Below are 20,643 nucleotides of genomic sequence, written 5' to 3' on the forward strand. Positions count from 1 at the left end.
TGTCGTATGGATATACCACATTTTGTTTATCCAGTTATCTGTGGATGGACATTTGGGTCATTCCACCTCTTGGCTGTGGTCAGTAATGCTGCCTTGAGCTTGGGTGTGCTCACTTTCTCTTGGACGTCACTAGCTTTATGGGAAATGAATTGTGGGGCTCGAGTAGACGTGGATTACTTCAGTGACACTGGGATTTGGGAGAAGGCATTGTAAGGAAAGGGCAGAAACCCTGAGCAGGGTGAGAGGCAGGAGGCTCCCAAGCATTGTGAGGGGATATTTAGAGCACCATGTCCAGGGCTGAGGTCTGAGCTTCTAGAGTTACGAGGGAGAGCAGACCTCAGGTGCTACAACAAGATCAACCTTCATTTAGGCGATGGTGACTCGGACCCCTCAGGTATTAGGCTTCATAACCTGGCATCCTTTGACCAGGTCTGCCCTGGAGGTGGCTAGGTAGGCCCGAGAGCAGCCTCTTGCTGACTGCTTCCATGTTCTGTCCGAGCATCACTTTCTGTGGGCGCCATGAAGTGCAGGATTGGAGGCCTCCTGGGCTTTGTGGTGGGTGCGTCGTGTGCCTCAGCCAGCCCACCTTCCTCGGCCGGGGGGAGAGTGACTCCAGTGCCACGGTTAAGGTCATCTTCAGTATGCACTGAGGACCTCACTGCCAATTCTCTTTTATTTTGCTCAGAAAACTCTTCCCGTCTTCCCCAAAGGAAATGAAGTCCAAATTAAAGTATTGAATATAGGAAATGAAAGAATGACTGTATCTTTTCCTGGAATGACAGTGACAGTTAACCAGACGTCTCCAGTAAGTAGAAGGAAATGCAACTTTCTTTTTCCTCTTCTGACCTGAGTTATCACAATAGGATTTGGAGAAGCCGATCTTCTTGGTTCTTGTGTAAATCCAGAGATGAGCCCAGAAGTGAAATGTCTTCATCTCTGATCTCATCTTGGCTTCACTCTGGACCAGTGTGCTCTTTACTGTGTCTGTGAATCACCTGGGGAGCTTGTTAAAATGCAGATTTGTGACCAGTGGGTCTGAAATGCTGCATTTTTACAAGCTCTCGGGTGACACTGCTGCTGCCGGTACGTGGAACCACACTTTAAACAGCAAGATTCTGGGTCGACGGTTCTCCACCGGGGCTATCGAAATAACTCCCACAGGGAACACTTGGCAATCTCTGGAGACATTTTTAATGGTCACAGCTGGGAGTGTGCTTTTGGCGTCTCCTATGTAGAAGCCAGAGGTGCTGACATGCAGCCTCCTCAACAAAGAATTATCTGCCCCAAATGCCAACAGTGCTGAGACTGGAAAACCCTACTGTGGATGGATGGCCATTGGTCTCGATTAGAGCTTCTCAACCTTAAGTCTGGAGAGCTTTGACAATTCTGACGCCTGCAACCCAACTCCAGAAATTTTGATTTAACTGGTCACATTCCTGGTCAGCGCCATTGAGAACCACTCCCTTAGATCTTGCCAAACTAATAATCGTGAAGGAAGAAAGAACGTTTGACTCCCGATGCTTGGGAAGGCCCAGTATTGATTTTCACCCAGGCTGTTGCTTTTCCTCAATGCTGTTCTTTGCCCAATGGTAGAAATAATTTCCATAGCATTTATCTTCATAAAATGAAAGTAAAATGCTGGATGAAAATCATAATTCTTGTGGTAATGCTAAACAACTTCAGGATACAGTCCACAGGGGTGGGCTAGGGCAGAGGCTGAGACAAACCAATGCCAGCCCCCATCGAGGCATTTTTGGATGTGTATGAACATGATCTGGGAATGCGAAATAATATGCATGACAGTGTCAGTGCAGAACAAGGCTCTGGTATTAACTGTGATTCCTTTCTCCCAATTATAGAAAAGTGAATTTATGACTTTCAGTGCAGACAAACTGACACGTATAAACATTTCTTCTACTGGATCACCAGTCGCTGTAGTAGCTCATAAGTTTGAGCAGGGCCATCGCCATACCCTTCTAGTCTGGGCCCCAAACAATTACCAAGTGGTAAGTAGCTGTACACCTGCAGCTGACTCTTGACTGTGCTGTTGGAGACACGGCCTTTTAGTGGTGTGACTTTTTTTCCTCCCCATGTAGTATTATATTAGATAATCCTCAATTCTTCCTTCTTCAAGGACACAGTCATTTGACTTCCAGTAAAGGTTTGACTGGCGGATGGGAAGGGTTAATAGTAATTTTACAAACTTTAAAAAGACCTTCTGGGCACGGTATGGTGTATGTGTACACAGGTCACACAGAGTACCTGTGTGCATTCTCAGAGACTTTTTGAGATAAAGTTTTAAATATATCTTTAATGGCATTCATTTAAAAAATTTGCACTGAGTAATTGGGAAATTAGAGCTGTCTCTAAAAAAATAGAGTGAATACATCAGGTAAAAGCAATAGAAATGAATAAAAATGATTTCATGACAAAATATAAGCATCTGGATATTCCATTCAGCATATAAAGAAGCTATGAAGGTGTAGTTGACCTAATGAAGGGGTTGTGGGTATTCTGTAAGGCGAGTTTAAGTGAGCTTCTACAGAACTGCGTTATGGACTTAAGACTTCTTGGTAATGTGTTTAATTAGGGGACTGTTGAGTGGCTTGCCCTAAATTCTTGGAGAGCAGTGTTCTGTGGAACCACTAGAAAGCAAGCATGAAAAGTTGTAGAGGCTCATCTTAACTTCAGGTGAACCAGGGCTGAAGGGTGGAGCCCAGCAAACATAATCACGGTGCCCTTAGCTCCTAGGATAAATGCCAATATCACTCTCCTTCTGAACTTATTCTGATAAGTTAGATTTGAAAATGTTTTCTTTCTCAGGTAAAGGATGGCCTTAACCAGAAGCCAGAAAAAGGACAAAATGGAATCAGGTATGTGTATTTCTTTAAAACTTAAGTTATATCAGCTTCTTACATAACTAATATATACCCATAGTAAAATTCAACTATAACAAGGATATAAAATGAGAGTATGTGGTTTACCTCAAGAATGTAAGGCTGGTTCAATGTTTTTTAAATCATAAATAAAATCCATCATCTTAATAAACTGAAGAGGAAAATCCACATCATCATATCAATTGATGCACAAAAAACATTTGATGAAATTCAGCATCCATTCATTTAACAACTCTCAGCAAACTAGGTACTGAAGGGAACTTCCTTACTCGGAAAATGTACATCTAAAACAATCCAAGCTAACGTTGTACTTAAAGGCAAAAGTCTAAATGCTCTCCCCCTAAGATCAGGAACCAGGTTAGATTGTCCACTCCACTCCTATTCACAATCTTTCTGGATGCTAGTGCCATGAGGCAAGAAAAATAAGTAAAAGCATCTAGATTGGAAAGGAAAAAATAAAACTATCCCAACTCACAGAAGGCATGATTGCATAAACAAGTCCCAAGGACTCTACAGAAAAAGCCCATAGAATCAATAAGTGAGTTTAGAAAGGTTACAGGATACAAGGCCAACAACAAAACAAACATATTTCTATATACTAGCAATAAATGATTGGAAACTGAAATTTTTAAACTATACCTTTTACCATAGCTCAAAAAAAGTGATGAAATACTTATTATAAATCTTATAAGACATATACAGGATTTGAGAGCTGAAACTACAAAAGGCTGATGAAAAATCAATGAAGAGCTAAATAAATGGAGAGATATGTTGGTTTCATTGATTAGAGAACTTAATATAGAAAAGATGTCAATCCTCCCCAAATTGATTTATAGGTTTAGTGCATTTCCTATCTCAATCGTAGCATTGGTGTTTTGGTTTATGATTTTTCCAGTTTTATTGAGGTATAATTGACAAAATCGTATATACTTAAAGTATACAACGTGATGATTTGATATATGTATACACTGTAAAATATTTATCACAATCAAGTTAATTAACATATTCATCACCTCAAAGTTACCCTTTTTAAATTATGAGAATTTTAAGATCCAATCTCTTAGCAAATTTCAAGTATACAATATAGTATTAATTAGTCACCATGCTGTACTTTAGATCCTTAGAACTTATTCATCTTAAAACTGAAAGTTTATACCCTTTGGCCAACATCTCCCCTCACCATTCCCTCCTTCCTTGGCAGCTATCACTCTATTCTCTGTTTCTATGGATTCAACTTTTTCTTTTTAGGTTCCCCATATAAGTGACACCATACAGTATTTGTCTTTCTCTGTCTAGCAGATTTCACTTAGCATAATTGGTCAGTGTAATGGTCCAGAAATAGACCCACCCAAGTACAGTCAACTGACTTTTGACAAAAGTACGAAGACAATTCAATGGGCTAATAAGTATAGTCTTTTACAAAAATGGTGTTGAAACATTTGGACACTCATATGTAAAAAATGAATTTGTCCTAAACTTCACATTTTATACAAAATTATATAAAAAATCTTATACATCATGTAGGAAAGTTAACTCAAAATTGATTACAGACCTACATGTAAAATGTTCAACTATTAAATTTTTATAGGGAAACAGAAAATCTTTGTGACTTGAGTTCTTAGATATGACACCAAAAGCATAATCCATAAAAGAAAAAAAATAAATTTTCTCAAAACTAAAAACATCTGTTCTATAAATCTCACTGTTACGAGAATGAAAAGATAAGCTACAAACAGGGAGAAAATATTTACAAATCACATACATATCTGACAAAGAATTTGTACCCAGAATATATAAAGTACTCTCAAAACTCAATAATAAAATAATCCAGTTAAAAAATAGAGCAGAAGATTTTAACAGACATTTTACCAAAGAAGATACACAAATAAGCACATGAAAAAATGTTCAACATCATTGGTTATTAAGGAAATATAAATTAAAAGCACAGTGAGTTTTCATGACACACCTATTGGATGGCTATAATAATTTTTTTTTCTTTTTTTAATTTTACACTTTATTTATTTATTTATTTATTTTTGGCTGTGTTGGGTCTTCGTTTCTGTGCGTGGGCTTTCTCCAGTTGCGGCGAGCGGGGGCCACTCTTCATCACGGTGTGCGGGCCTCTCACTGTCGCGGCCTCTCTTGTTGCGGAGCACAGGCTCCAGACGCGCAGGCTCAGTAGTTGTGGCTCACAGGCCTAGTTGCTCCGCGGCATGTGGGATCTTCCCAGACCAGGGCTCGAACCCGTGTCCCCTGCATTGGCAGGCAGATTCTCAACCACTGCGCCACCAGGGAAGCCCCTATAATAATTTTTTGAATTGACAGTGTCAAGTGCTGGTGAGGATACAGAGCAACTAGACCTCCCATGCATTGGTAATGGAAGTGCAAAATGGTACAGCCATTCTGAAAAACAGTTTGGCAAGTTCTTATAAAATTCAATATACACTTACCATATGAGCCAGCCATCTCACTCCTAGATATTTATCCTAGAGAAATGCAAATTTATGCTCACATAAAACCTATACTCAAATGTTTATAGAAGCTCTGTTTATAATCACCAGAGATTGGGAGTCACCCAAATATCCTTCAGTGGGTGATGGATAAACAGACATCAGACTTTATTGCATCCATACAATGGAATATTACTCAAGAAAAAAAAGGAATGAACTATTGATACATGCAACGATATAAAAGAAATTCAAGTGCATTATGCCATCAAAGAAGCCAATCTCAAAAAGTTATACATACTATATAATTCAGTTTATATGACATTCTGGAAGTGGCAAAAAAACCCCCTAAGAATGAAGAACAGATTAGTGGTTGACATGGGTAGGAGTGGAGGAAAGGTTTAACTACGCGGTAGCATGAGGGAGATTTGGGGGCAGTGGAACTGGTCTGTATCCTGATTGTGATGATGTTTATATAAATCTAGACATGTTAAAACTCATAGAACTATATAGCAAAAAAGCCAGTTTACTATAAATACACTTTTTTAATAAGAATAAATTGGGGAAAAATGAGAGTAGGTCTCCTATTTGCCTTAACCCTTACCGCAATTCCCATTTCTTTGTGGCTACAACTGAATTTCTGATTTTAGCTTTTACTAGCTACCACTAGAACACATTAATAGAGAAATAAGTATATTATTACAGGGGTATCTACTAATTTAATGGTATAAAGAAATTAATGTACTCTTCATCTCTCTTAACTGCCCATGTTTCACATTGTTTTTTTTGTTTTTTTTTTTTTTAATGTAAGGGCTTGGGTGCTCTTATAGCTACTTTATTTATTTATTTATTTATTTATTTTTGACTGTGTTGGGTCTTCTGTTCGTGCGAGGGCTTTCTCTAGTTGCGGCAAGCGGGGGCCACTCCTCATCGCGGTGCGGGGACCGCTCTTCATCGCGGTGCGCGGGCCTTTCACTATCGCGGCCCCTCCGTTGCGGGGCACAGGCTCCAGACGCGCAGGCTCAGTAGTTGTGGCTCACGGGCCCAGCTGCTCCGTGGCATGTGGGATCTTCCCAGACCAGGGCTCAAACCCGTGTCCCCTGCATTGGCAGGCAGATTCTCAACCACTGCGCCACCAGGGAAGCCCCTCACATTGTTAATACTTACATTTATTTTTCCGTGTATTTCATGGGCTAGGTGGAGTCTAAAAAATAGATCAATACACAGGATTTACAATTTGACTGTATAAATATTAGTCATAGTGTAATAAGAGCGATCAGTCTGAAAGAGAAGAGAATGTAACTTTATAAACTTGAAAATGTATCCTCAAAGGGAAATGTTCTGAATGTCAAGATTCATTGACATTCCATGAATTGTTCGGTGGTACTGCATCTTAATTGCCTTAATTGAACCAAGGCTTTCTCGCATAGCTTTTGTTTTTTCCTGTAACTTACTTGGCCTCTCATTGACAAAAGCATAAGCCTTTATCCCCAAGGTGAGCCGATCCAGGGATCCATGTCTCTGGAAACCTTCAGCATGCGCTTTGATCTCACTGGAACCTTTGCTCTGTAATCTTGTGATGCCACTATCCTCATAGAATTTTCATCGTATGCCCAGGTTTCTGCCTTTCTTTCTTGGATCTCATGTCATCTTTCTGGGACACCTTTCTTGTTTTGCTGCGGGATATGCTCAGTTATCTTGTCAAGAGAAGCAGTGAGGTAAATTGCAAGCCCTTGCGTGCCTGAAAATGCCTTTTTCTATTCGCACACTTTATCATAGGTTGGATGCTATTTTCTCCCAGAACCTTGGAGGTTTTTTTTTTTCTACTGGCATCTAGTACCTAGTTGTGCAGACCAAAAAAACCAACAACAAAACGCATCTGCCAGTCTTTGTAGTTGATCTCAGTTTCTTCTCTCCACGCTTTTGTTATCTCCTTTCTCCTTGGTGTTCTCACATTTTTCTGCAGTGAAACTAAGTCTGGATGTGATTTTATTCATCTTGCCTGCACTAGGCCCTTTGAATTTTTGGTTCCTTCCCTCGTTTTCTTTGTTCCCTTCTGTATTCGTTTGCTAGGGCTGCCATAACAAAGTACCACAGACTGGGAGGCTTAAACAAAAAGAAAATTACTTCCTCACCATTCTGGAGGCTGGACGTCTGAGATCAAGGTGTCGGCAGGGCTGGTTTTCTCTGAGGTCTCTCTCCTTGGCTTGTAGATGCCATCTTCTCCCTTTGTCCTCACATGGTCATCTCTCTGTGTGTGCTTGTGTCTTAATCTCCTCTTCTTATAAGGACACCAGTCATCTTGGATTAAGGCCCACCCTAATGACTTCATTTTACCTCTTTAAAGACCTTGTCTCCAAATACAGTCAGTCCCATTCCAAGATACTGGGGGGTTAGGACTTCCACACACGAATTGGGAAGTGGGGAGCACATTTCAGCCCCTAATACCTTTTCTGTCTTCTGGATCGCTGTTCTGACCCTCACACACTCACATACGCACAACTGCCTTAGCAGACCTGGAAGGAAGTACGCTAATAATGGTCACCTGGCCCTTTCCTGACCTTTGTATTTGATTCTGAGCTGGCAGCACCTCTGGGATTTCCTTTGTGCCTCAGAGTATTGTTTTGTGCCTCAGAATCCATTGCTTTGATTTTGTCAAAAATGTCTCCTAACTTTAGAAACTTCGGACAATTCAGATTGTGGTATCCTTTCTTGTTCTGGTGCTGTTAAAGCTTCGTTCTTCTTCTCCTCTTCTTGTTCTTCTCCTCTTCCTCTCCTCCTCCTCTTCCTTCCCCTCCCACTCTTCCTTCCCCTCCCCTTTCCCCCCTTCCTCACTCCTCTCCCTCTCCCTCTCCTCCTTCGTTGTCTTTGATGAGATCTTAGAAAAGAAGAAGGATACATGAGGTCACCAACACTTAACTCCACCAATCCATCCATGTGGTAAAAGCTAAACCAGAAACTTTTTTCTTTTTATTGGCAACAACAGATTCTTAATGGATCAAAGGTTTTATTATTTATTATTTCAGTAATGCCCAGGAGACACATTTTTAAAAAAAGGGAAGTTCTGAAAAACTAGCGTCAGAAACAAACTGATAATTAGAACAACTTCAAAAATTTCAGGAAGTCAGACTTCTGAGTAATATATGAAATAAAGGAATAGTGTATAGAATCGTAAGCAAAATGGAATCCTCTTAATTATGTGGTATCAGGAAGCTGCAGGACTTAATAGACTACAGTCTTTTAAATCAATGGCAATACTTCAGTCAAAAATTGGTCGAGAGTTTGATACTGATCTTTCTCATGAATTTTTTTAACGTTGCATATTGCTACATATATATGTATCTATAAACAATATGTTTTTTGCATGTTTTTAAACTTAAAATGTTATTGTCCTGTGTATATGTCATTCTGCAATCATATTACAAAATATATTACATTAAAAATATTATTTTAATATTTAGTCATATTCATGTATGTGTCCCTTATCCATTCACTTAAACCATTGTATAATATTCCATTGCATGGATATACCACAATTTTTTTTGTCCATTCCTCTGTACAGGAAATTTAGGTTACTTTCACTTTTCCAAACAATGTCACGATCCACATTCACATATATTTCTTTGTCCACATGTGGGAAGTTTCTCGAGGGCAGTGATCTTTAAACCTCTTAGCACATTCAATAAAAATATTTTGAGCATGTACCCACAATGTATGAATATGGTATCCTTTATCAATTATAAATATATATAAACTACTGTACCAAATTCATATGTTCATCATAAGTAATACGAAAAAGAAATATAAAAAGGATGAAGAAAGTTTTAAAAATCAATATTTTTATTCACTAGTGGTACAGAAATTATTCATGTAGATAATGTGATTATATGCTTCATTGGTTGCTAACAATCTCAATTTAAGATTTACTGTCAGTTCAGTTTATTTCGGTCCTGGTCTTCACGACTGCCATACTGAAAAAAGATGCTTTAAGGAGGGAGTGTAGCTGGTACATGATTGGCCATAAGTAGATTCAGAAAGATATCTTTATTTTAAAAATTGTGCAGTTTTCCACAGATGGTACTGGAAATCCACATACAAAAGACTGACGATGAACACCCCCTTCACTGATCCCATATATAAAAATTAACTCAATGGATCGTAGACCTAAATATAACTAAAGCAATACAATTTCTAGAAGAAAAATAGGAGTGAATCTTTGTGACCTTGGGTTAGGCAGTGGTTTCTTATATATGAAACTAAAAGCACAAACAACAACAACAACAAAAATAGTAATAGGCTTCATCAAACTTGAAAACATTTGTGCTACAAATGATGCCATCAAGAAAGTGAAAGACAACCCACAGGATGAGAGAAAATATTTGCAAATCATATATAAGAGACTTATATTCCAAATATATAAAAATTATTACTACTCAATAATAAAGGGACAGATAACCCAATTTTTTAAATGGGCAAAGTATTTGAATAGACATTTATCCAAAACGAATACTATTGGCCAAAAAGTACATGAAAAGATGCTCAACATCATTATTCATTAGGGAAATGTGAATCAAAACAACAGGATACCACTTCACATTCACCAGGCTCTAATAAATAAATTTAAAAAAAAAACAGGTAATAACAAGTGTTGGTGAGGAGGCAGATAAATTGGAATCCTTATACACAGCTGGTGCAAATGTAAACTGATGCAACCACTTTGAAAAACTGTTTCTCAAAATGTTAAACATAGAGTTACCATATGACTCAGCAATTTTTCACCTAGGTATACACCCACAAGAAATGGAAATATATGTCCACTCGAAAACTTGTAGATGAATGTTCATAGCAGCATTATTCACAATAGACAAAATGTAGAAACAACTCAAATGCCCATCAACTGATAAACAAAATGTGGTCTATCCATACAATGGAATATTATTCAGCCATGAAAAGAGATGGAGTACTGCTGTATGCTGTCACATGAATACACCTTAAAAACATTATGCTAGGGCTTCCCTGGTGGCGCAGTGGTTGGGAGTCCGCCTGCCAATGCAGGGGACATAGGTTCGAGCCCTGGTCTGGGAGGATCCCACACACTGCGGAGCGGCTGGGCCTGTGAGCTACGGCTGCTGAACCTGCGCGTCTGGAGCTTGTGCTCCACAACGGGAGAGGCCACGACGGTGAGAGGCCCGTGCACTGCGATGAAGAGTGGCCCCTGCTCTCCGCAACTGGAGAAAGCCCTCGCACAGAAATGAAGACCCAACACAGCCAAAAATAAATAAATAAATAAATAAAAATAAATAAATTAAAAAAAAAAACCATTATGCTAAGTGAAAGAAGCCAGGCACAAAGACCTCCTGCTGTATGATGCCATTTACATGAAACGGCAGGCAAATCCACAGAGACAGAAAGGAGATTCGTGGCTGCCAAGGACTGTGGGGAGGGGGAATGGGGAGTGACTACTCACGGGTATTGAGTTTCTTTTTGGAGAGATGAGAACTGGATTCTTGTGATGGTTGCACAACCATGTGGCTGTAGTGAAATCACAGAATTGCACACTTTAAAGGGGTGAATTTTGCGGTATGTGAACTATAGCTCATAAAGCCTTTTTAAAAAAAATTTTTTATTGAAGAGGAACAAATATCTCTGTCCCCTCATTATTCTTTAAGGAACTGGTCCCTTCTTGTTGTTTCCTCAGCTGGTTCCCACTCTCCATCCCTCCTCCCATGATCACTTTGTAGCTTAGACCCTGGTGCTCCTACCACGTCAAGCCAGCTTGAAGCCTAGAGGACCCTAGGATTTGCCTGATCAGAGCTCTCAGAGCACAATTGATCTGGAACCTCCGCTTTCCATGCCTTTCGAAGCACTCAGAATGTGTTTGCTGTTTATCCTCTCCTATTTTCTGTGTGTATATGAAAACACATCTGAGATGTGTGATGTTGCTTTTTTTTTTTCAGATTATTTCCATTCTTATTGGTATCTTGTACCAGCCCTGAGACCTATTTCAGGCGGGCAGTAGTACTCAAGCCTTAGGATAGGATTTATTCAGCCTTCTGGCTTATAATATATAAAGCCAGGCCCCAGGCCCAAGGGTCTACTTCATAATTTCATACTGTTTCCACTATCTCTCTTTTGAATGGTTCATCTTAATCTTTTATAAAAGTGGCATTTACAGTTTGGAGCAATAGTCACTGTATTAGGGTCCTGTTGACCTACATCAGGTTCAGTTTTCTATTTTAATCACCTGTTAAATGACACCAAGTCAAATGTTTCATTCATAAAAATGTTCTCTCAGTCCCTGGAATTTGACCAATATTACTTATTGCCACACAGTAGATGAAACTTGGCCACTGTTGACAAAAAAATTAATCAATAGTCCATCTAAAGGAGAAGTAGAGAATTTTATTCGAGCTGATCTAAAAGATTATAACCCAGGAGACAGTCTTTCAAAAAACTCTGAGGACTGTTCCACTTGTTAGAAGTCAAAGGTACTTCATTTATACAAAGGTACCTCAAGGGAATTCTCTGGCGGTCCAGTGGTTAGGACTGCACGCTTTCACTGCCGAGGGCCTGGGTTCAGTCCCTGGTTAGGGAACTAAGATCCCACAAGCTGCCTGGCGTGGCCAAAAAAAAAAAAAAAACCACAAAGGTACCTAAAAATATACATTTTTGAGACAAAAGATTGTACATCAAAATGACACAGTGACATTGTTACATAAGGTTCACCAAAAACACATAGTCCAAGTCTGCACATACAAAGCAAGCAGCAGGTCACCACGACCCCTTACAGAATTAGGAAAGAACGTTATCTTCCAAGGAGTTACATTGCTGACGTCAGAAGAAAGGAAAAAAAATCGATCTTTATGGTGGAGCCAGCATTCCCACCTTTGGGGAGGTCAAGTTAGTGTATAATGCAGATGCACACTGCATATTAGGGAGTGCTCAATACAGGGCAGGGAATGTTATGCTTACATATTCTTGTCCTGCCTTAAAACGTAAATTTTATTCCATCACCATGTATTTTAGGGATGTGGAAGTTAAATGGTTCTTTATGGTACTTAGGTGTATACTGTTATTACTTCTCGTTCTCTGAATTGGATGATCTTCTGTATGCCTTCAATCACCTATCTGGTAGGAAAGATCCGCTGGTCTTATTTGGAGTAGCCCCCTTCTCCCTGGGGCAGTACAAGAGTGTCAGAGTCTTCCCTAGCCTGGAACACTTGAGGAAGGGATCTCTAATCATCTGTCCACCCGGTCACCACCTATATGGTCCTTTGGAGGCAAACAACTCAAACGGTCCCATTGAAGCTGGGGCACGGGGAATGCTTCAGAGACTGGAAACCTTGGGACCCAGCACCCAGTCCTCCTGGGTGTTCCATTCCCAGCCGTATTCCCGTGGGGTGCTGATCTCTGTTACTGCACGACCTGCAGACACGGGTCTCTGCCATCGGAAGGGAATTCCTCAAAACTCTCTCTGACTGCTGGGCTGGCCCACGTCTTCCTGCCCACTCCTTGGAGCCCCTCCCTCCTGAAGCGGCTCTTTAAAGTAAAGGAAATAAATGGGCTTCCCTGACGCTGTAAAAGAAGCCCCAGTTGGAGGCTGTCTTTTAGGTACTCGGCAACTACTGCTTTTGGTCCTTCACCACTTTGGCTGTCAAGCTTCTGAAATAAGAAGCACAAAGACATGGCTGCCTTCTGGAGGGGGAGGAGATCAGCAGCTATTTCAATCTGTACTTAATATCCCAAAATACCACTGAAATAGTTCCTAGTCACAGAGTACTTAGAACAGTTCCCGGCATTTACCTGTGTGAAATAAATTATTTTAGGTGTGTTCTCATGAGGTTAGCAAAGGCAAACCTAGAGTAAGTTACTTTCTGCCTTTATACTCTAGAAATTTTCTGCAGACATCTTAAATTCCTTCCAAAAAGGAACAGAGCCCAACTTCAGATGCACATACTGTGACCTGGAGCAAATCATTCCATAGTCCACTCACAAGACAGATGGTTTTCTGTTTCAGATTTGTAAATGCTCTTGCTAAGAGCTTCAATGTCACAGTGGATGAGCAACTTTATGAAAACGTTACCAGTCACAATGCCAGCGAATATCATTTTTTCTCTTCTGGCGAGTAAGTACCTACAATGGACACTTTGCTCCCAAGTTCAAGGGTTTCAAATCTTTTTCTTTAAATAATACATTGAAACTTTCAATAGCAAGAATATTAATTTATATCAATCTTTCTTTTCATAGAAAGAGCTTCACAATAAACTCATCAGAAATTTTACAACACTGTGAAAATGAGTTCAAAACATCCTACCTTGAATTTGGTAGTGCGTATACCTATGTAATCACAAGGAAGGTTAGTAACTCATTGCACTGAATCAGAAGTTCCATGCAAAGTTTATTGATATGAGTGCTTGAAAACAGGACATAGTAATGATTTAACAGAGTGATATTAGGATCTGTATTTTAAACGAATTTAGAATTAATTCAGTTCACCACTAATTCTGTGATTTATCATTGCCTTAAGTTCACCGTTAGAATAAAATTAAACAGACTGACTTGCTCTAAACGTTCACATTGACCAGTGTCCTCATAGACTATTAACATGGACCTTGGAAGCTTTTAGTTCAGAGAGCTGGCAATGTTTTCAACAAACCTGACTTCCAATCTGCTCTCTTATTTAAGAAGAAAAAGCTAGTGAACCTATTTTCAAATCCTACCAAGGCCATCCCATCCCAAGGATAAAATGCAGTGTTAACGTATTTACTTTTAAAATGTGTACTTTCTGGATAGATCCTATGGTGTAATCCTGAAGGTCCAAATTCAGTTTGCCTGTCTGAGCAATTTTTATTCTGGAAGCAGTCTCGATTTTCATTTCTTCTTCTTGCTTTTGCCTTACCGGTTTAGGGTAACAGCTGCCCCACACCGAGGATATTTGAAGATATTGCCCCAAACACAGTCAGCATGGCCCTGCAAATCCCCCAGTACTTCCTCCTCACCTGCGGCGAGGTGGTTTTCTCCGTCACAGGATTGGAGTTCTCATATTCTCAGGTTTCTTGTCTATCATTTTGTACACCCCTCTCCTACAGCCCTGCCTTCAAAAAATGCTGCTGGGACTTAATTAAAAGCTGGGGTAGCCATGTATTTGCAGTGTAAAAGAAAATTCTAGAAAGCATTATGGTAGGTTCTACCAAACAAGGTTTTAGAAATTACCAAGTCTTATTTACTGAATAAGAATATTACTGTTCAGGGAATTCCCTGGTGGTCTAGTGGTTAGGACTCCATGCTTTCACTGCTGAGAGCACAGGTTCAATCCCTGGTCGGGGAACTAAGATCCTGCAAGCCACACGGCATGGCAAAAAAAAAAAAAAAAAAAAAAGAATATTACTATTTAGTATCATGAGTGTCCTTATATAGGTATCTGAATTCCCAGTCACATGCTAGAGATTTGGGGTCCTAAGTAGGAAAACCTCTATTAACGACCATTACCAGGGTCGTGATGGTCAGTGGATCCCACGTTCTGAAACAACCCTGTTCATAACAGGCTCATGCATAGGTCTGTGTCCCCATTATTTTTAAGGTTCACTTGAGGTCTCTTTGTAGCTCCCAGTAAACACACTGATTGAGGCCTAGCTTTTAAAAGTTAAAAAATAGTATTGCTTTTGTGAATATTAGACTAATGAGGCACATTTTGCTGATACCTAAATTAGAGCTTAGGTTCTGAACTATTTTATCAAAATACAGTTACAGTCGTCCTAACCCCAGCATGCCCAATACCGTCAAGTTTTGCAGTGAAGATTGTAAATATGAGCTGGGTAATCCCTTCCTGCGATGACCTCACAGTCTAGTTAAGGAGATGACTATAACACAGGTGACAAGAGTTCTAAGAGAAGTTTTGGTGACATAGCGGGGAAGCTCCCCAAAGAGCAAGATGACAGCGCAGAGAGCAGCCTCCATTCGGGGGGAAGGAGAGGTCGGACTGGATGGCTTTGTTTGAAAATTCTTCTGTAGAAGCAGAATCGGTTCATCTGTAGATTCGTCCATTTCATTAGGATGACAACTTTGCAAGCATGTGGAGAGTGAAAAACAAAGGATTCTTGTATGTTCAAACCACAGGAGCATTTGGGATGTCTTGTTAGCCAAGTGATAATCCTTTTTACACTTAAACCAGCCTGACTCTTAATGTGCATTTTGGGGGTAGACGGCCTAATTAAGGGAATCAGTGAGTTAGTTGTGTTCTCCTGCTCTGTGGTTGACGTCTAGATTGGGACTCACTCTGTTTCATTTCCTCAGGCTCCTTCCAACATGAAGTCAGTGCTTCAAGCAGGGTGGCTGTTGACAGTGGCATTTGGCAACTTCATTGTTCTTATTGTAGCAGGAGCAGGCCCGTTCAGTGAACAGGTACTGATGCAGACAGAGATCGCGCGTACCTCTGTCTTCTTGCCTGTTAATCGTCATCGCGACGACCCTCCCTAGCTGTCTGTATATACACGTGGTCATCTTGGCCAATGGCTGAATAACACTGCCAGACGAGCCAGATAGGGCAGATACAAAAAGGTCTTATGGCCAAGTGTGTGCTGATTCTTCTTATTTCTACTTGGAAAATAACCAGATGTAACCAGATGGGGTTAACATACCTACACCCTCATATGGTTTACTATCAAAGGAGACATCTTTCCTGGCTTCAGTGAATGCAGCTCAATGGCCCCAAAGCAGGCGTGTTATCCAGAAAGTTTCATAATACCTAAAGTTAAAGCCATTCTAAAGGTTGTTGTAATTTTTCCCCTTAAAATAAAATGAGGGCTTTTCTGGTTCTGGAACTCTCCTTCAGCACTCAGAATCTCTGCCTCATAAGGGAGCTGTCCCTTTACCCCATCAGACTCATTGCTTCCCCCACCAGGTCCCATCAGAGCCTGTGCTAATCCTGCATGCTCATGACCTCAACGTTTTGCCAAAAGATAACATGGGGGTCTTAACTTAGAACATTTCAGCACATTCTTTTCCTCTCAAGAGTACTGCCTGGTGTGCTCTTGGTCCCCATCCTTCCAGGGGCCAGCTATTTGTCTTGAGACTTGGGTCTTTCAGAAATTTTGTCTCATCTTCTTAAAGTCCTGGGTGTCTGCACTCCAGAGCTGTTCGAAGAATGTTACTGTTACATTGGGCATTCAAGAAAAGCTGGCCATTCTGTATCTGTGGCAGTAGCTACCAGTTTCCCCTAACAACTGCATTGCCAACACCTTCGATCTGGATGTCGTAAGAAAAAAATACCCGCGATATATACATTCCCGTAACCTGTATTGTTTTTGTTTTTCTCCTTGCTCCAACTTCAATTCCTTCAAAGTGGGCCGAGTACGTTCTGTTTGCGGCGTTGCTTCTGGTTGTCTGCATAATATTTGCCATCATGGCCCGATTCTACACGTACGTCAATCCAGCAGAGATTGACGCTCAGTTTGACACGGATGAAAAGAAAAAGTACCTGGAACAGAGTAACCCACATCCCAAGTTGGACCCCGTCTCACAGACAGAGGTGTGACCATCAAGAAGCAAGTGGAGGACGGATTGGGCCCAGGATGTGCCCAGGTGTCTGTCCCCTGGGGGCAGGACACTCTGTTGTATGGCCGCTGATGGGGAAGACTTCAGAACTGTGAACCAAACCCAGAAAGCTGTTTTCTAAGCAGCCAGCAATGACCCTAACACTCTAAAAGAAGTCCTTTTGTTTGTTTGTTTTTCAGAGAAGTCTTATGTAAAGCATACACACACACATACACATACTTTTACAACACTGAGGCCATACCCTGCACTTATCTCCTTTCCTAACACACAAAGTTATTTTGGACTAACTTAAATTTTTGAAATGGTGGCAAAGTTCCATATTGTTTGCATTCGAACACTCTATGGAATCAATGTTAAATGAGGCAAAAAGTGAGTGTTTAGGCTTTAGAATGGTACACAATAAGGACCGGCTAGTAGGAACTGGTAACTTTACCTTCTGTTTTTAGTTTTGTTTTTCCAGTCCCTACCTCTTTTTAAATTATGTATGACTCAAAAAACTACTCAGGTAAAAGCAAGTCATGATTTTTAGAGTTTCAATGGTATGAAATAAATTCTCATTCTTAAGAGTAAGTGTCTGTGTATTTGGGGGCAGAGTAAGAAATCCTCAACATTTCCTTTCCTGATTATAAAAGCTGTGCCCGCTCATTAAAATTTCATCAGAAGGTGATAAAAGCATGAACAAAGCAAGGCCCACGTACAGTAAATTCCAGGAACATGAAATATCAAAATTTGTTTCCTACTTTTCTCAGGGTTATCTGTGGCTACACTTCTCTTTTATTACTAGGAGCTTCCTGTGTGCATATTTTTGTACCACCTCAACGTGTTTGTCTCAATACTCGTGAGCATTTTTCTACTTGAATAGAAATGGTTCCAAAATATTATAAACACTTCCTGCCTAATTCATCCTATAGATATTTATCATATAACCATTCCCAGGTATCAGACTCAGAACGAGTCTGCTTTGGCACTCTTGTAAAAACGAGCAACAGTTCTTAGACAGACGTGTGCACAGTTCTCAATGTGGGAACTGGTTCCTGGGTTAGGAGCTTTGATCTCTAAGATGCTTCATGCACAAGCTCATCATTGCAGTGTGGAGACGGAATGAAACAGAGAGAAAGTCTAGAGTGAGAAACGCCAATGTAATAATCAAAGCTTGCTGAGGACCTTTTCTGCCCTTTGGATCACATCCTCATTCCTTAACTGAGAAGGCTCTTTCTTCTGTGGATACGTCACCTTTCTCTCTGCTCACTGTGACCCACCAACTTCTTCTAGTTCCTGGAATGCAATGGGTTCTCACTTCTAGTCAAAGACAAAAGAAAAATCAGGTCTTGAGACACTTATTTTCTACCCACCCCTCGCCCATGCACTCCTCCTGGCAAAATCCTCTTCATCTTCAGGATCCAGGCCACTTCTTCCAACGGTTTTCCTGTTCCCCAGTTTCGTTACCAAATTAAGTTGCATGGTCCCTGTTTGAGCCCTAGCCCAGCTGGGTTCAAGTAGGCAAATAATGAAACTGAAGCTGAGGTGGACACAGCACAAGCTTTATTCATGGGCCAAAGAATGGAGAAACAGGAGGTAAGTTCACAGATCAACTTCTCACCCACCTGGCGAGAGGGATTTAATTTTAGAGTAAAGACAAAGGGAGGAGGAGTGAGGCTAATGATGGGGAGGCATATGCATAAGTCTACTGGGGAAGGGGCAGGGCTTTTTCCGAGGGAGTGGAGTGCCACCGCTTTTATCCTTTTTTGGTCCTTGATGTCCGGTCATGGCCGTTGGTAGGTGTGTCATTTAATATGCTAATGTAGTAAAATCAGTGTATAATGAGACTCAGGGTCTGTTGGAGGTCAGATTCGATTTGGGCCACCATCTTGGTCCCAGCTGGTTCCATCTGGGTTTGTTTTTTAATTAATTAATTTATTTACGGCTGCGTTGGGTCTTCATTGTGGTGCGCGGACTTCTCACGGCGGTGGCTTCTCTTGTTGCGGAGCACAGGCTCTAGGTGTGCGGGCTTCAGGAGTTGTGGCACGCCGGCTCAGTAGTCGTGGCTTGTGAGCTCTAGAGCTCAGGCTCAGTAGTTGTGGCGCACGGGCTTAGCTGCTCCGCAGCATGTGGGATCTTCCCGGACCAGGGCTCAAACCCGTGTCCCCTGCATTGGCAGGCGGATTCTTAACCACTGCGCCACCAGGGAAGTCCCCATCTGGGTTTTTTTGTTTGTAGCTTCCTTTCTTATCTCTGGACCCTTTAACTTAAAGATTTATGTTCACTCCTGCCAAAGGTAGGGGTTGGCAGGTTTTGAGCAAAGACCTGGAGCAGCTCTGGCAACAGTTTGGCTGTCTCTCCTCTGCACTCCTGTCACACAGCCCTTGGTGTGTTGTGACTATCCAGCTTTCCGTGGGCCGGAAGCTCTCTGCATGTGTCCTGTGATCCATTTAATTTCCGGAAGGTGGCTGGCCTCTTTGTGTTAAATAACAATTTTAAATCTCTTGGACCATGAGGAGTGAGATGGAAGAGGCTGAGAACTGAACACTGAGCAGTGATTTGAATGCGCCTCGTTGACAAGGTCTAGTATGAAGGACTAGCTATAAGAGACTACAAATTTTGCCTCTCTGGTCATTTCTACCCTCTAACTTACACTATGCCTTCGATGGAGGAAAACAACAGTCACGATGATGAGCTCTCAGCTGCGTTACCCCACTCTTGTCAATAATCCAAAGAGAAGTCATCCTAAATCCTCAAAAGATATTCTGGTCCTAACACTTCTTACAGCCGTTGGGTAACATGGGACAACTCTTCACCTTTCAAATCTCATTTTCCTCTCCTACAAAACAAAGAGAACACGAGACAATGTGAAGTCTCTAAAATCCTTTGTTTGAGGGTACCTGGCACACACCAGGCTTCCAAATGTTGAATGACGACCTGCCCCTCAGTCGACTATGACATTAACATTGAGTATGCTTTGCAGTTGGACGAAAACATTAACTCAGTGTTAATGTGACTGCCATTGGCCTTTAAAGGATAAGAGGGGGGACGGGGGGCATCGGGGCACTTTGATCATCAGGGGTGAGTTTTCAGAGTGATCTTCCCTCTTATCTTCCCATTTCTTCCAAACGTAATCAAGACTGACGGGTGCGACCGTGGGGGTTCTAGACAAAAGACTTTGGACAATGGCAAGTGTCATGGGGCAGGAGTGGCCGAGGGGGACACATAGGGCCAGATCCACAACCTCTGGTCTTCTGCCTTTTCCTTGGCCCCCATTTTTTTCTGCTTTACACCTTTCTCTAAGTTGCTGATCAGTGTTTAATCAAAATAATTCACTGACTTGAACATTGGCTGAGTGTTGAAGTATGATCCTACATGGGTTGGGGAGAGTATCTGGAATGGAAATGCTTTCGTTGTACATAGCAGGATTTCATTGCTTATACCTAAAAGCCAGAATATTTTGTGGGGTTTTTGTTTTGTTGTTTTTTTAATTTTTATTTTATGTTGGAGTATAGGTGATTTACAATATTGTGTTAGTTTCAAGTGTACAGCAAATTAATTCAGTTATACATATACATATATCTATTCTTTTTCAGATTCTTTTCCCATTTAGGTTATTACGGAATACTGAATAGAGTTCCCTGTGCTGTACAATAAGTCCCTGTTGATTATCTATTTTATATATACTAGTGTGTATGTTAATCCCAAACACCTAATTTATCCCTCCTCCCCTTTCCCCTTTGGTAACCATAAGTTTGTTTTCTATG

General features: G+C 40.9%; 1 protein-coding gene across 4 annotated transcripts in view; it reads left to right on the top strand.

The window, feature by feature from the left end:
• The window catches only part of SLC15A1 (solute carrier family 15 member 1), a 50,815-nt gene extending 33,352 nt beyond the window's left edge, over positions 1–17,463 (top strand). For all 4 annotated transcript variants that reach the window (XM_082434641.1, XM_082434638.1, XM_082434639.1 and 1 more), the window contains 8 exons: positions 686–805; positions 1,860–2,006; positions 2,824–2,873; positions 13,362–13,469; positions 13,592–13,700; positions 14,252–14,395; positions 15,638–15,745; positions 16,686–17,463. In XM_082434641.1, the coding sequence (XP_082290767.1) occupies positions 686–805; positions 1,860–2,006; positions 2,824–2,873; positions 13,362–13,469; positions 13,592–13,700; positions 14,252–14,395; positions 15,638–15,745; positions 16,686–16,877 (978 nt within the window). In that variant the 3' untranslated portion in view covers positions 16,878–17,463. The remainder of the gene's footprint in view (positions 1–685; positions 806–1,859; positions 2,007–2,823; positions 2,874–13,361; positions 13,470–13,591; positions 13,701–14,251; positions 14,396–15,637; positions 15,746–16,685) is intronic.
• Positions 17,464–20,643: the final 3,180 nt, after the last annotated feature.

This window comes from Balaenoptera physalus, assembly GCF_965194825.1.
Source record: "Balaenoptera physalus genome assembly, chromosome: 18".
Classification (NCBI taxonomy): Eukaryota; Metazoa; Chordata; class Mammalia; order Artiodactyla; family Balaenopteridae; genus Balaenoptera; species Balaenoptera physalus.